Source organism: Malassezia japonica, chromosome 1 (genome assembly GCF_029542785.1).
Source record: "Malassezia japonica chromosome 1, complete sequence".
Classification (NCBI taxonomy): Eukaryota; Fungi; Basidiomycota; class Malasseziomycetes; order Malasseziales; family Malasseziaceae; genus Malassezia; species Malassezia japonica.
This window is the reverse complement of record NC_083370.1, coordinates 352450-367263: the sequence shown is the minus strand read 5'-3', so window position 1 is coordinate 367263 and position 14814 is coordinate 352450. Positions and strand designations below refer to the sequence as shown.

The window sequence follows — 14814 nt, the reverse complement described above, 5'->3', positions numbered from 1 at the left end:
GATACTATACATCGCTCTGTCGAGCCATAAGGGGGGGGCTGAGGTGCAGCCTCTCCGCAACCTGCTGCGCCTTTTCGTCGAGGGCGCGATCGATCGAGCGGCGGGGTCTGTTCAGCCGGCCGCCCGGCGAGGGCGGGAGTTCGAACGCCGCGCGGCCGGCGTGCAAGAGGTACTGCATGCTCCCCCACTCGAGAATCTTGCGCTGGAGCCACGGGAGGCTCACGGGCTTGTTCAGAAAGTCGTTGCAGCCCGCGGCAAGCGCCGCCACACGGTCCGAGTTGAGCACCGAGGCGGTGAGCGCGACAATGATCACCGAGTGCCGCGACGCAAGCGTCGGCAGCGACGGTGTGGTATTTTCCTGCGTCGGACTGCCGCGCGCGACGTGCTCCAGACGCCGGATCTCTTTCGTAGCCTCGATCCCGTCGAGGACCGGTAGCTGGATATCCATCAGAATTAGGTGAAAGTCGCCTTGACTCCATTTTTCAATCGCCTCGCGCCCGTCCTTGGCGATGTCGTACTTGATCTGGCGCTTGCGCAGGAACGTGGACAAGATACGCTGGTTAATTACATTGTCCTCGACAATCAGCACCTTGACGGGCGGCAAAAAGTCGTCGCGCAGCGCCATCTTGCGCCGCTGCGTGCGCATAGAAGGGGTCGGCGAGTGGCGCCCGGGCGTTGTGCTCATGCTCGCCGCCTCCTTTGGCGCCTCCTCGCGAGAAAACGCGCCGCCGATTAGCAGACCAGACTGGGGCTGGGCGCTGGTGCGCTTCAGCTTGGGGGGGAGGTGCGAGAAGGGCGTCGGCTGTCCCTTCACCACCTCGCTCTTTTTCTGCGAGGGGATCGAGGGGGGCGGGGGGAGCTGGATGGACTTTGGCGCGCCGGGGCGCTCCATCGACGGGGGGCGCTCCATGGCGAGCGTGCGCGAAATGTCCAGCGACTCGGCGGGGGGGACGACGGCCACGGGCCCTTCCGGCACGGCCTTGGGATCGATGCCGAGGATCGTCTCGAAGCCGACGGGCTGCAAAACGTGGCCACTGGGATAGAGCCGCTCGCCGTGCACGGGATCCGTGCGGCCCAACACCGCGTCCACCGGCTCGGTACAAAACGTCGTGTTGCTCAGGCTCAGCTCGGTGCCGGGCGACGGCGCAGCGTCCGAGCCGAGCGACGGCGAGGACATGGCCGGGCCGCCAGGCGGCACAGCGAGGTCAAAGGACGACTCGGCCTCGCCGTCGTACTTCCGCTCGAGCTCCGGCTTGGATGGCGGCGCATTCGCAACCGGTGCGCCGTCCGCCTCGCTCTCGGTCGGGGGGTGGAAAAAGATGCCGGCCGCGCGGCCGTCTGCGCTGCGGATGACGAGGCCCGAGTTGCTTGGCTGCGTCGCGAGCTGTGAGACGGCCTTGGTAAAGTAGTCCGGCGGCTCCTGTAGCCGCTGCACCGGCGTCCGCAGCGAGTCTTCGACCACGGTCCGCGGCGAGATTGGCTCCGAGTGGCTCTCGTCTGTTTCGGCGCGCTGCGGAACAGGCGCGGAAAAGGGCGAGGAAATGTGCAGCTGGTCGATTGACAGCTCGTCGTTCGAGTCGTTCGTGAGCAGGTGCGAGAACGAGGAGCTGGATGATTCGCGTGAGTTGCCCGGGCGCTGCAGCACTTCCTGCGACGAGGTGGAACCGGGTGTCGAGACGTTCGAGTCCATCATCGACGAGGAGCGCGACACCGCGTGGCCGTAGCCCTGTGGCGGGCGCGCGCTCGCAGGCAGCACCACGCCGTCGCGGCTCAGGTAGGTCGACGTCGTGGCGTCGTAGGCAAACCACGCGGTAAAGAGTGCCCACATAAGGCGGATATGCCCGACGGGCTCGGGAAGAAAGACGACGTGTGCGCCGAATGCCTCGGCAGCGAGGCGCTCGAGCTTCATCGGCGTGGCAAAGTAGATGATCGGCACCGTGATGCTTGTACTGAGCAGCGCATGCAGCATCGGCGCATTGTCGTGCAGGATCACGAGATCGTACGTCCGCCCCGCCGCATCCAGCATGCTCGGTATCTCCTCGGCCGGCGTCGCTTCGGCAGACGTCGCGGTCGATGAGCCCTCGGGGGTGATGACGCCATCGGACTTGCCCCCACCGAGCCGCTCGGGCGACAGCACGTCTTCGACCTTGCTCAGCGCCTTGGACGGCGGCGTATTCGGCGCGTACTCGGCGTCGCATCCCAGCTCCAAGAGGTAGGACTGGAGCTGGGGCAGGAGCGCCTCGCCGCCCCGCTGCGAGCCCAAGAGGAGGACGCGGCGGTGTGTGAGGTGCGCGCGCATTGTTTCCAGCGGCAGGCCGTGCACGAGGCGCACGAGCGACGGCGCGCCGTCCGCGACGCTCGCGGGCACGCTGGAGATCAAGTCGATGGACCGCGGGCGGCGCAGCGAGATGCGCAGGTAGGTTGCGTGCGTCGCGCCCTTGAGCGGCGCAAGGAGCGGCAGCGCGTCGAGGTCCTCTTTCCGCAAGAGACCCTGAGTCGCCATCATGCCGAGCTCGTCGAGCACATGCTGGAGATCCGCCTGCGGCCCCAGCCAGCTGGGCCACGCGGTCATGTCCGGGGGCATGGTCGAGTCGAAGAAGAAGTCGATGCGTGCGTCGCTCGAGTTTGCATAGGTCACTGGCAAGACAATCACACGCGAATCTTGTGCGGAGAGATGCACTAGCCACGAGAGGACGTGCACGAGGATGGTGTGTGTCGCCACGCCATAGTACGCCGACGGAAACCATGGCAGGCTCATATCGTGCGGCCCCTCGCCGATCAAAAATCGCTGGACGTGACCCGCGTCCGTCGCGCTGTCGATACCGAGCTGCACCGGCGCGGTGAGAAACAGCTCGACACGGTTCGCCGCCGCGCCGGTCGTCACGACGTCCGCCGCAAGCTGCGCCAGATCTTCAACGTGCGCTGAGAGCGACACGGGCGCCTCGGGGATCGGGATCGCGGTCGGCGCGGCGCTCAGCGAGAGCCACGCGCCGAGCCACTGCACGGCGACCGTCGAGTGCACCACCGCCTGGAGCGTCGGCGCGCTCACCGGAACGCGCACCTGCGCATAAAGCGGCTGCCAGAGCGCATGGAGCGTCGTGTCAATGCACTGCAGCAGCGTCTGCGACAGCAGCTGGTACGCCTTCTGGCTCGCCAGCATCGTCGACGTCGCTCGCGTCCCGTCTCGGCCGGACCTCCACAACGATGAGCGCAGCACGGTCCCTGGCGGGGTCGCTGGAGGCGGCGCTGCACGGGCTTGCGCCGCCGAGCGCGCGGACGTGGGATGGCGAGACGCTGCTGCGTCTGCGTACGTGTGCGGCGCTTTCGAGCGCGCTCGCGCGCGTGCGCAGCGCGGAGCATACCGATGCAGACACCACACGCGTGGTGCTGGCGACGCTGCGCTACCTCGTCGACGCCCTGACGCAGGACGCGGGCGCGGTGCGCGAGCTGCAGTGGTACTGGGCGCAGATCGAAGAGTCGCCGTGGCAAGGCACGGTGTACTGGGTGCAAAGTAGGTAGCGAAGCTCACGCAGCCCTCCCCGAGCGCGTCGGCAAGAGTGTCTATAGTATTGCGCACCGCGGGCTGCCGCGCAGCGCGCTCGTGACGCTGCGTGGCGTACGCATGGAAGCGCACGCGCGGGGCGCGCGCCTGAGCGAGGCGTACGATGCGCTCGCCGAGACGCTCGGGTCGGTCGCACTTGCGTGGCACGCCAACGAGCAGGCGAGCGACGTCCAGGCGCTCGTGCACAAGGTCGCCAAGGCACTCGGCAGCGACGATGCCAAGGCGGCATCCGTCGAGGACGCCGCCTCGGTGCTGCTCGATGCCGTCGCGCGGCACGAGAGCCGCGTCGCGCGCCTCCTGGCGAGCGACGCGTGCGGCAAGCCGTCGCTCCTCGCACGGACCTGGCCGCTGCTCGTCGCCTATCCGCTCGTCTCGATCGGCATCACGCAGTACGTCTCGGCGAACTGGACGTCGATCGTCGAGCAGCTCACCCAGGCCGGTGCGACGCTGCGCGGCCTCGTGATTGGGTGGGTGTACGAGCCGGCGATGCGCCTCCTCGACACGGTGCGCGCCGGTCAGGCGGAGCGCCGCATGATCATCTCGCGCGACTCGCTCGCGGCGGACCAGCACAGCCTGGAGCGGATGGTCGCCGAGCTGGGGTCGGACAAGCTCAAGTGGCGCGACGGCGCGATCGCCAACGCGGTGCAGCGCGTGCAGCACGGCGACCTGACGAGCGTCATGGAGCTGTACGAGCGCGATATCCGCACGCCGCTGCGCTCGCTCCTCGGCGGCAGCCTCATCCGCACCGTGCTGATCCAGGTGCAAAAGGCCAAGGTCGACCTCGAGGTCGCGCTCAGCGGCATCGACTGGCTCCTGCGCTCGCAGGAGCTGCTCATTGGCTTTGTCGGCCTCGCGCCGGCGCTGGCACTGGTCTACCTGCTCTGGACGCAGGGCGTGCGCTGCGTGCGCTCGCTCCTGTACGGCGAAGCCTCGGTCAAGGTGCAGCGCACTGTGCGCGACGCGCGCCTCGGCGCGTGGGAGGCGCTGCGCCGCGTCGACGCGCTCGTCAGCCGCGGGGATACGGCCGGCGCAAAGGGGTACGGCTTCCTGCTCCTCGACGTCGACACGCTGCGCACGTCGTTTGGCACGCTGGTACCGGCCGCCGCGCGCGACCGCGCCGTGTCGTCGCGCCTCGAGGCGGAGATCGCACAGGACCTCGGCGTGCTCGAGGCCGCGGGCCAGACCGCGCTCCTGTCCGACCGCGGCGGCGCCGACGCGTGGGCGCACCGCCAGGCGACGGTCGACCGCATGTGGCGCAGCTGGTCGTGGCTACTGGCTATGAACAAGCTGGTGCACTAGACCATCACGACACCATTCCCCGAGCCCTCGCGTGTGGGCTCGGCCTTGCGCTCGGTCGCGGCGGGATCGAGGTCCGCCTCGCCGGCGCGCTGGCCCATGCCGCCGGCCACCGGCTGGACGCGCCAGTTAAAGAGGTAGAAGCGCAGGAATCCATCGCCCGGCCCAAACTTGAGGTCCGATGCAAAGAGGGGGTTGTCGAGGACCGTGAGGCAGTTGAGCACGTCAAAGTTGTGCAGCTTGGCGAGGACGAGCATGTCGGTCATGAGCTCGTTCAGGCGCGCCTTGAGCTTGGCTTTTTGCTCGGGCGACTCTTGGTTCCACGGCACGACGTCCGCCTCGTCGCTCGCCTCGGCCGCGCCGAGGCGCGAGAGCGCGGCGCGCTGCCACGCCGGCGTGCCGTCGGCCTCGGCGCGCGCGTACGGCGCGGTAGCGTCGTCCTGCGCGCGCTTCGGCGCGGGCGTCGCAAAGGCCGACTCGCTCGCATAGTAAAACAGGTAGGCCGCCTCGAGCGTGTCGTGCTTGGGATGCTCGAGGATCGACGAGGGGAGCGAGTAGAACGAAAAGAAGTCGGTAATGCGCCCCTCGCTCTCCACGACGTATGTCCAGGTCACCTGGCCGGTGCGCTTTCCGTCCGCCTGCTCCTTTCCGCGGCCGCTGAGGAAGAGGTGCGCGACTTCGGCGTCGGTATAGCGCGGCGCCATGTCAAAGCGGCGCAGGTAGCGGCGCAGGAGCGCGCCGACCTGTGGCACGTCCGCGGGGGCCATCTCGCGCAGGCCCGCGATCGCGGTCGTCTTGGGGAGCGTGTAGCGCGCGACGTGCGCGTCGCGCGACATGCCTTCCGGCACCGCGCTAAAGCCAATATCCAGCAGCTTGGATGCATCGAGCGTGCGGTGGTAGTAGCGTGTGCACGACACCGGCGTCGGCAGCACCGATCCCACCGTGTATATCGCCTGGAAGATGCCGCTGAGGTTGCAGCGGCGCGTCACCTCCTTGATGAGCACCGGCGCAAGGCGCTTGGAGCGCAGCTTCTTGTGCACGCACAAAAAGTTGATTTCGGTGGTCTGGCGCGCGGTGTCGCGCACGCGCAGCTCCTGGGGGATGCCCGCGATGAATGCGACGAGCTTCTTGGTGGATGCGACACGCACGCCGACGTGCCATGTCTTGTTGTAGCCGGGGTGACGCAGCGCCCAGTGCAGGAACTCGGCAGAGTATTTGAAGCGCATCGTCGACTCGTCGTCCTCGACGTAGTTAGCCGTGAGCAGCTCGTACACCTCGAGGAGCTGCGCGTCGTCGTCCATGTCGATAGTGTCCCAGACAAAGTCCGCCGGCAAGGGGTACGGCGTCCCACGCACCTGTTCCGGGGGCAGGTCCGGGTGGATCGGCCCCTCGGCGAGCGAGGGATGGTCGCCCGGCTGGACCACCGGCTGCGTCTTCCAGAACTTGTGCTCGCTCGGGGCTTTGGGCGCGCGCGCGTCCGTGTCGAGCATCGCCATCAGGCGTGCGAGGTTCTGCAGGCCTTGGGCGTCTTTGGGGGCCTCGTTTGACATCGTGTTACCACGTGGCATTTGTCGTCCACCATGGTACGTTTTGTGGCTGACGCAGTCCTATGGCTTCCTGAACAAGCAGGGCGCCGCGAGCGCGGGCTCCTCGAGCGCGGACACGCCGATTCTGTGTGAGACGTGCCTCGGTCCGAACCCGTACGTGCGCATGTCGAAGCAGCACCTCGGCAAAGAGTGCAAGGTCTGTGGCCGCCCCTTTACCGTCTTCCGCTGGAACCCCGGCGCAGGGATGCGGTTCAAGAAGACGGAGATCTGCACGACGTGTGCGAAGCTGAAGAATGTGTGCCAGACGTGTATCCTTGACCTCGACTACCAGCTCCCGACGCACGTCCGCGACACGGCGCTCAACATCCAGAGTGCGATACCCACCTCGGACATCAACCGCCAGTACTACGTGAACCGCATGGAGGCGGTCATGGGCGAGGAGCAGAATACGCCGAGCTCGGGGCCGCAGCGTGCGGGCCACGCCGTCCTCGAGAAGCTCGCGCGCGACACGCCGGACTATAAGCGGAATCGGCCGCACGTCTGCTCGTTCTACGCGCGCGGTGCCTGCACGCGCGGCGAGGCGTGCCCGTACCGCCACGAGATTCCCACCGAGAATCCGAAGCAGAGCGTCGCGGACCGCTACCACGGCACCAACGACCACGTCGCACGCTCCATCCTCCAAAAGCACGCAAGCGCCAAAGGACTCGTGCCCCCGGCGAACCCCATGATCATGTCGCTCTTTCTCTCGGGCCTGCCCGAGATGAGCGAAGAGAGCCTGCGCGCCGCGTTCCTCGCGTCCGTGCCCGGCCTGAAGCAGGAGCAGATCCGCGGCGTGACGCTCGTCCCCGCGTCGCATTGCGCCTTTGTCAACTTTACCTCGCGCGACGCCGCCGAGCGCGCCGCGGAGAGCCTCGCAGTAAAGGTCGAGATCGATGGAAAAGAGGTCAGGCTGGCCTGGGGCCGGACGCCTGCCAAGGAAAGTGCATAGTCTACCTAGCTTTTATTTGCGGCCCTTGCCCTTGGCCTTCTTGGTAACCATCGGCGTGCCCTCGCGCGCCTCGCGGCCACCACTCATCCAGTCGAGGTCGCCCTCGTCGAACGAGATGGACTGCTGCGCCTGCGCGGCCTCCTCCGCAAAGCGGCGGCGGAAGCGGCCGAGGCGGCCGGTGTCGTCCTCCGTATCAGCATCCGTGCGGTGGCCCATCGTCGGGTTCCACAGCGGGTGGTTCGTATAGTCGCGCGTCAGGCGCGTGAGGTGGCGGGGCGACGTCGTGGTCAGCTGGATCGACGAGCCGTCGGCGAGCAGCACGCGCTGCGGAAACTGCGGCACCGGGCGGGGCAGCTTCTCGTCGCGTGCGCGTGTCGAGTACGCACGCACCTGCGGCCGCGCGGCGGTGTGCAGCCCCGCACACGACGTGCGCGATCCCCGCGATTTTTTGATCTCGGCGAGCGACGGCGCCGGGCGCACCTTGATGCTGTCGTTCGAGCCGAGCTCGGTATCCTTGGTAAACCGCAGCTTGTATCTTTGCGACTGGTCCTCGTCAACGCCTTGCACGACATTGTGCTTCAGCAAATAGACGATCTGCTCGCCCATCTCGAGGCCCTCGTCAATTTTTTGCGCATCGCGCTCCGTGCGCGCTTCGAGGAACTTGCGCCGTGTTTCGTCGTACGCTGCCTGGGTCGCATGCGCATCGCCCGCAAAGAGCGCACGCGTCGTGCGGAGCAGCGAGCGGTAGAGCGCCGTGGCGCGCTGCTGCTGCGCGGCTGAGAACGCGGACATGGTCAGAGAAAAGCACGTGGCGCTGGCACGTGGGGGCTGTGGCGGCGCCACGCGCCGTTCCTCCTGGCCACCGTCGCAGAGTTAGGATGGTGAGCGCTGCTGCCCCGGGACGGATGGCGCGCAAGGTGCGCATCACCGTTGTCGCTGCGGATGGATTGTCGAAGCGCGATGTATTTCGCCTGCCCGACCCATTTGCGATCGTTACGGTGGATGGCGAGCAGACCCACACCACGTCGGTGATCAAAAAGACGCTCAACCCCTACTGGAATGACTCGTTTGACATCACCGTGAACGACGCCTCGGTAGTTGCCGTGCAGATCTTTGACCAGAAAAAGTTCAAGAAGCGCGACCAGGGCTTCCTCGGCGTTATCAACGTCCGCGTCGCAGACGTGATTGACCTCGAGCTCGGCGGGAAGGCGCTCCTCACGCGCGACCTGAAGAAGTCGAACGACAACCTCGTCGTGCACGGCAAGCTGATCATTGACCTAAACACGAACGTCTCTGCGCCGCTGCCCCACGAGAGCGCGTCGTCGCAGGCGCAGGCGGCCCCGGCGCCGGTCCCGGCCGTTGACGTCTCGTCGCCCACGCCGGCTGCTCCGGCGGTCGAGACCGAGGCGCCGCGTGCCACGGCACCGGTTGTCCAGGCGCCGGTCGAGCACACGCGCCCGGACGGCTCGTCGCTCGACCCGGCCGTGCCGGTGGTCGTGTCGCAGGACACGGCCAGCCAGCGCGCGCCGAGCCTCTCGGTCCCGAGCGCAAACGCGCCGGTGGTGAGCCCGGGCGCGACGGCGCTTGCGCGCCACGCGAGCGAGTCGCGTGCGGACGACCAGGGCCCCTTGCCGCAGGGCTGGGAGCGCCGTACGGACCACCTGGGCCGCACCTACTATGTCGACCACAACACGCGCTCGACGACGTGGACGCGCCCCTCGCACGACGCTGCGACCCAGCGCCAGAATGCCGAGGTGGACCGCGTGCGCATGAACAATATGGCGGTCGCCGACGACTTCCTTGGCGTGGAAAACGGCCAAGGAAATGCGGGCGGCAGCCAGGGCGACAATGCGCCGGTCTCTGCGGCGAGCAGTGCGACGGCCAACGGCTCGGGCCCCCTGCCCAGCGGCTGGGAGCAGCGCACCACGGCCGAGGGCCGCCCCTACTTTGTGGACCACAACACGCGCACCACGACGTGGGTCGACCCCCGCAGGCAGCAGATCCTGCGCATCATGGGCCCCAACGGCAACAACTTGAGCCTGCAGCCGCAGAGCGTGAGCCAGCTCGGCCCCCTGCCGAGCGGCTGGGAGATGCGTCTCACGTCGACCGCCCGCGTCTACTTTGTGGACCACAACACAAAGACGACGACGTGGGACGACCCCCGTCTCCCCAGCTCGCTCGACCAAAACGTGCCGCAGTACAAGCGCGACTTTAGGCGCAAGCTCATCTACTTCCGCTCGCAGCCCGCGCTGCGCCCGATCCCTGGCCAGTGCCACGTCAAGGTGCGCCGCACGCACATCTTTGAGGACTCGTACGCGGAGATCATGCGGCAGCAGCCGAACGATCTCAAGAAGCGCCTCATGATCAAGTTTGAGGGCGAGGACGCGCTCGATTACGGCGGTGTCTCGCGTGAGTTCTTCTTCCTGCTTTCCCACGAAATGTTTAATCCCTTCTACTGTCTGTTTGAGTACAGCGCGCACGACAACTACACGCTGCAGATCAACCCGCACTCGGGCATCAACCCCGAGCACCTGAACTACTTCAAGTTCATCGGCCGTGTGCTCGGCCTGGCCATCTTCCACCGCCGCTTCCTCGACGCTCACTTTATCGTGTCCTTCTACAAGATGATCCTCAAGAAAAAGATTCTCCTGTCGGACATGGAGAGCGTCGACGCAGACTACCACCGCTCGCTGCAGTGGATGCTCGACAACCCGATCGAGGGCATCATGGAGGAGTCCTTCTCCGCGATCGAGGACAAGTTCGGCGAGATGATCACCGTCGAGCTCAAGCCGAACGGCGAGAACATCGAGGTCACCGACGAAAACAAGCGCGAGTACGTCGAGCGCATGATCGAGTGGCGTATCGTGACGCGTGTCGAGGAGCAGTTCCGCGCGTTTATCTCGGGCTTCTCGGAGCTGATTCCGCTGGATTTGATCAACGTGTTCGACGAGCGCGAGCTCGAGCTGCTCATGGGCGGTATGTCGGAGATCGACGTGGACGACTGGAAGCGCTTCACGGACTACCGTGGGTTCAGCGAGCAGGACGACGTCGTGCAGTGGTTCTGGCAGTGCGTCCAAAAGTGGCCCGCCGAGCAGCGCTCGCGCCTGCTGCAGTTCGCCACCGGTACCTCGCGTATCCCGGTGAACGGTTTCAAGGACCTGCAGGGCTCCGACGGACCGCGCCGCTTCACCATCGAGAAGTCGGGCGAGGTGAACCAGCTGCCCAAGTCGCACACGTGCTTCAACCGCATCGACCTGCCGCCTTACCCTTCGATGGAGGTGCTGGAAAACAAGCTGGTGCTTGCCATCGAGGAGGGTATGCGCTTTGGCAACGAGTAAAGCGAGTGTAGTGTACCGTAGCGTGTATGGATATGGATCGTTGTTTGTATGCGACGCGTTTACGGACCTCTACAGGGGGTATCAAACTAGGCTTGGGCCGCGCGCTCCTCCTCGGTCAGCAGGAACGAGGGAGGGGCCACGACTCCGTTGAAAACAAAGGTTCCGTACGCAAGCGAAGCAAAGCCCAGGCCTTGCAGCAGGCCGCTCAGCGGCTGCAGGACCTCCCAGCCGAGCCACAGACTCACGGCACAGATGCCGAGCGTGCGGAACGTGTCGATGGTGCTGCGCGCCGTGGCGCTCACCGTGCGCGTGACGCTCAGGCCAAACATGTTGTACAGCGCAATGCTCGCGGCACACGCCGCCGAGCCCCACAGCACGGGGGGGTTGTCGATCAGCTGGTGCCAGCCGGTGACCATGTCAAAGAAGCCGCCGTGCCCGGCCTTGGTCGAGCCGATAAAGAAGTGCAGAATCGGCATGAGGATCAGGACAAGCAGCGAGCCAAACAGGCCCTCGAGACCGACGGCAAGCGTCGGCTCCACCTCGTGGTCGCCCATCACCTTTTCTTCATAGACAAACTGCATCGCGGCAAAGATCTGGGCAAAGAGGACCATGCACAGACCGAGAATCGCATTCACCGCTGCACTCGCATCATTCGTGTTCGTGACGTAGGCCAGGAGCGCCATCGTCGGCTTGGGGTGCACGAGCACGCTGCTCAGGCCCACAATCGCGACACCGAGCATGACCATCAAGAGACTCAGCCATTCGTACAGACGCAAGTGGTGGTGCAAAAAGAGCACACTAAACAGGCCGACCCACAGCACCAGCGCACCACGCGTCATCTGGTAAATACTCACGGGCATGATGATCAGCGCCGCATTCATCAGCGTCGTCGCGCAGATATCGCACGCGGCGGGGAAGAGGAACAGCACCGCGGTCGTGGTCCAGTGCACGCCGCGCTGGCGCATACGGCCAGTGCCGCCTTCCGTATCCACAGGCATGAAGCCGCCAAAGAGGTTCGGCACATTGACACGCAAAAAGGAGGCGTGCACACCGCCGTACGGCACAATGTAGGACTCGTCCACCGAGATCAACGACTGGTTCTCGGCGTTTTGCATCGCTTTTTCGCGCAGGTACCGACGCCAGCGGCGGCGCGCAATGCGGAACAGAAAGGGGACCAGGCAGCACAGCTCGCCCATGAACATCTGCAGCGTTTGCCAGACGGGCTGCGAGTACTCCACGCGCTTCCCGGGGCTATCGGGCTCGCAGTTTTCCACACACTGCATATCTTGCCTACATTAGCTCGGAAACGCACCATTTTGATACAATTGAATTCAAAATACCAGTGACCAGCATGCCAAGCACCAGCAGCCCGGTACGGGCGTTCATTCCCGCCATGGTGCAAGTGGATTGCTCGGCACGTTCCGTCGCGCTCTATTGCTGACCAATGCAGTGGGAGGGAAAATATCAGTCACGTGGCAGAAAAGCTGGCTGCCACCGGCGATGGTCGTGCTGGAGTTTGCCGCGGCGGCGAACGCGGAGAAGCCCACGCTGCCTACGTTTTCCAGCGCGCCCTTCTTTTACGATCGGACAAAGACGGGGAGTGACGGCGCGCCGGAGCTGACACAAGGCGCGCTGCTCGCAGACGCAAAACATACGCAGGCGCACACCAATCCGAGCGTGTCGTACTACTTTCCGGTGGGCGTCAGCGACTATGTACGTGGAGCGACTCACACAGCACTATGGGGAACGCCACCCGATGAAACCGGCGCGCCTTGCGCTCACGAATCGGCTCGTGCACGGATACGGGCTGCACAAGTATATGGACGTGTATTCCCCGCGTTGGGCGACGCGCGAAGAGCTCGAAATGTTTCACGATAGCGACTATGTCGACTTTTTGAGCACGGTCAATCCTTCCACACCGCTCTCGGCCGCATTTACGCGCTTCAACTTTGCCGATGACTGCCCGGTGTTTGACGGAATGTACGACTTTTGCCGGGCGTACTCGGGCGCGTCGCTCGCCGCGGCACGGCGCCTCGCCGCGGGCACGACCGACGTCGCGATCAACTGGACCGGTGGTCTGCACCACGCGAAAAAGTTTGAGGCGAGCGGATTCTGCTACATCAACGACATCGTCCTCGCGATTCTGGAATTGCTGCGGACGTATCCACGTGTCTTGTACATCGACATCGATATCCACCACGGCGACGGCGTCCAGGAAGCATTCTACACGTCGAACCGTGTCCTGACCGTCTCGTTCCACAAGTACGGCAACGACTTTTTTCCGTGCACGGGCGACATCTCGGAAGTGGGCATCGGACTCGGGAAGCACTTTTGCCTGAATGTGCCGCTCCAGGACGGAATCGACGACAGCGCCTATGTCTCGCTGTTCAAGAGTGTGATTGAGCCGTGTATCTACACGTTCCGCCCGGGCGCGATTGTGCTGCAGTGCGGCGCAGACTCGCTCGGCCTCGATCGCTTGGGATGTTTTAATTTGAGTATCGCGGGACACGGCGAGTGCGTCGCGTTTACCAAGGCGTTTGGTATCCCGCTGCTTGTCTTGGGCGGTGGCGGATATACGATTCGCAACGTTGCACGATGCTGGACGTACGAGACGTCGGTCCTCACAGGGACGCAAGTGCCGGACGACCTGCCGAATACGCCGTACGATGCCTTTTTTGCGCCGACACACCGTCTCCATGAGCCTCTGTTGGCGCGTGTCGAGAACCAAAACCCGCGGTCCAGCTTGGAACGCATCCGCGTCCAGATCTTGGAACAGCTCCGCTACATGCACGGCGCACCTAGCGTGCAGATGCACGAACTCCCGCCGGACTTGGCCGGAGGGTGGGTCGATGAGCCCGTCAAGGAAGAAGAGTAGGACGAGATGTATTTGTAGTCAGACACTGTATTATACGAGGAGTGCGTGAGACTATGAGATGTCGAAGAACCAGCCCAGGACACGCGATTTGGGGGGGTGCGGGTTCACCCAGGTCCAAGGTACGTCGAACCCCGCCCCGGCTCATCGGCCCCCACGGACATGGAAACTGTGCATATAACTGCGCACGATATTGCGTAGAGAGAGGCCAGATACCAGCCACAAATGACGTGGATGCGCTCCAGAAATAGGTGGAACGTGCGAGACTGCGCTATTGTCGGACGCTCATTCGCCCGGTGCAAATTATTTCATATGCCGATGAGCGTAATGTACGCCCAGCCTCGTTACCAAATCTAGAGAGGGTCTGCCAAGACATAAAGTACTTCCCTCGTGATGCTTGGTGGGAAACCGGCTATATAAGTAGCCCGCCGCTGAGAACGTTCTCCATACCTTATGATGCAGTACCAACTTACTCTTTTTGTGCTCCTAACTGCCGCACTCGCTGGTGCAGCTAACTTTCCCACTCCTGCGCCGAAGCTGGTGCAAAGGCAAGAGACGACCTTGTCGTTGGACGGAAGCCCATACCTAACGTTAAGTAGCGGAGAAGCTCTCGCCGAGCCGACTTACAGTGATGAAGAAATTACCACCGAAAATGGCGGAACAACGTGGGTCATGCGTATATCTTCAGACGGATATTCGATGTCCGCTATTGGTAAGAACCGCGCAACCACAGGTGCGATGTTCTCCTCTGGAAGCGCCGCAGGGAGCGCTGCCGCTAGCAGCTCGGCTGGCTCAAACGATGGAATTGCCGCGGCCACGACCAGTGCCCATAGTGGTGCAGCTAGTCGCTCGGTCATCGAGGCTAGCAAGTTGGCGCTCCTTTGCGCTACGGCCGTTTCTACTTTCATTGCCCTCGTCGCATAATCAGTCCTCTTTTCTTCTTCTTTTTCTTGGGTCACGTAGTATTGGAGAATGAGCTATTTTGGGATCGTACAATGACCGTAGCGACATCCACGCCATCTTCTTTCTGTCACAATACCACCGTCTATACTCCTGTTCCAGTGTACAAGGGCTTCAGGATGGCGCCATGCTGGTTGGTCATTGGCTACAAATAAATTTATTCAAGGGACCTCCAGCGAGATGGCTGCCAAGCCAAATTTTGCATGCAGGAAAGTTTGATTCGCAAGCATGGTGATCGACTGGCCAAGATC

The 14814-nt window shown here is 64.2% G+C and overlaps 8 protein-coding genes across 8 annotated transcripts; 4 read left to right on the top strand and 4 right to left on the bottom strand.

Moving 5' to 3' along the window:
* Positions 1-4: 4 nt before the first annotated feature.
* On the bottom strand, positions 5-3160 carry MgSsk1 (Two-component response regulator SSK1p; the record flags this gene model as incomplete). Its single annotated transcript, XM_060264184.1, has 1 exon — positions 5-3160. The coding sequence occupies one exon, from the start codon at positions 3158-3160 to the stop codon at positions 5-7; it is 3156 nt and encodes a 1051-aa protein (XP_060120167.1).
* Positions 3161-3204: 44 nt separating this feature from the next.
* On the top strand, positions 3205-4844 carry NCA2 (Nuclear control of ATPase protein 2; the record flags this gene model as incomplete). Its single annotated transcript, XM_060264183.1, has 3 exons — positions 3205-3511; positions 3534-4755; positions 4796-4844. 3 exons carry the CDS (start codon positions 3205-3207, stop codon positions 4842-4844), a joined length of 1578 nt encoding a protein of 525 aa, XP_060120166.1.
* Positions 4845-4857: 13 nt separating this feature from the next.
* Positions 4858-6408, bottom strand: NMT1 (glycylpeptide N-tetradecanoyltransferase; the record flags this gene model as incomplete). Its single annotated transcript, XM_060264182.1, has 1 exon — positions 4858-6408. The coding sequence occupies one exon, from the start codon at positions 6406-6408 to the stop codon at positions 4858-4860; it is 1551 nt and encodes a 516-aa protein (XP_060120165.1).
* A 30-nt stretch (positions 6409-6438) lies between these two features.
* SLT11 (Pre-mRNA-splicing factor slt11) lies at positions 6439-7393 on the top strand (the record flags this gene model as incomplete). The annotated part of the gene is made up of 2 exons (XM_060264181.1): positions 6439-6441; positions 6464-7393. The coding sequence occupies 2 exons, from the start codon at positions 6439-6441 to the stop codon at positions 7391-7393; spliced, it is 933 nt and encodes a 310-aa protein (XP_060120164.1).
* A 12-nt stretch (positions 7394-7405) lies between these two features.
* On the bottom strand, positions 7406-8185 carry MJAP1_000210 (uncharacterized protein; the record flags this gene model as incomplete). The annotated part of the gene is made up of 1 exon (XM_060264180.1): positions 7406-8185. One exon carries the CDS (start codon positions 8183-8185, stop codon positions 7406-7408), a length of 780 nt encoding a protein of 259 aa, XP_060120163.1.
* An 86-nt stretch (positions 8186-8271) lies between these two features.
* On the top strand, positions 8272-10731 carry MJAP1_000209 (HECT-type E3 ubiquitin transferase; the record flags this gene model as incomplete). Its single annotated transcript, XM_060264179.1, has 1 exon — positions 8272-10731. One exon carries the CDS (start codon positions 8272-8274, stop codon positions 10729-10731), a length of 2460 nt encoding a protein of 819 aa, XP_060120162.1.
* An 86-nt stretch (positions 10732-10817) lies between these two features.
* Positions 10818-12126, bottom strand: MJAP1_000208 (uncharacterized protein; the record flags this gene model as incomplete). Its single annotated transcript, XM_060264178.1, has 2 exons — positions 10818-12016; positions 12072-12126. The coding sequence occupies 2 exons, from the start codon at positions 12124-12126 to the stop codon at positions 10818-10820; spliced, it is 1254 nt and encodes a 417-aa protein (XP_060120161.1).
* Positions 12127-12231: 105 nt separating this feature from the next.
* Positions 12232-13606, top strand: HOS2 (histone deacetylase; the record flags this gene model as incomplete). The annotated part of the gene is made up of 2 exons (XM_060264177.1): positions 12232-12444; positions 12467-13606. 2 exons carry the CDS (start codon positions 12232-12234, stop codon positions 13604-13606), a joined length of 1353 nt encoding a protein of 450 aa, XP_060120160.1.
* Positions 13607-14814: the final 1208 nt, after the last annotated feature.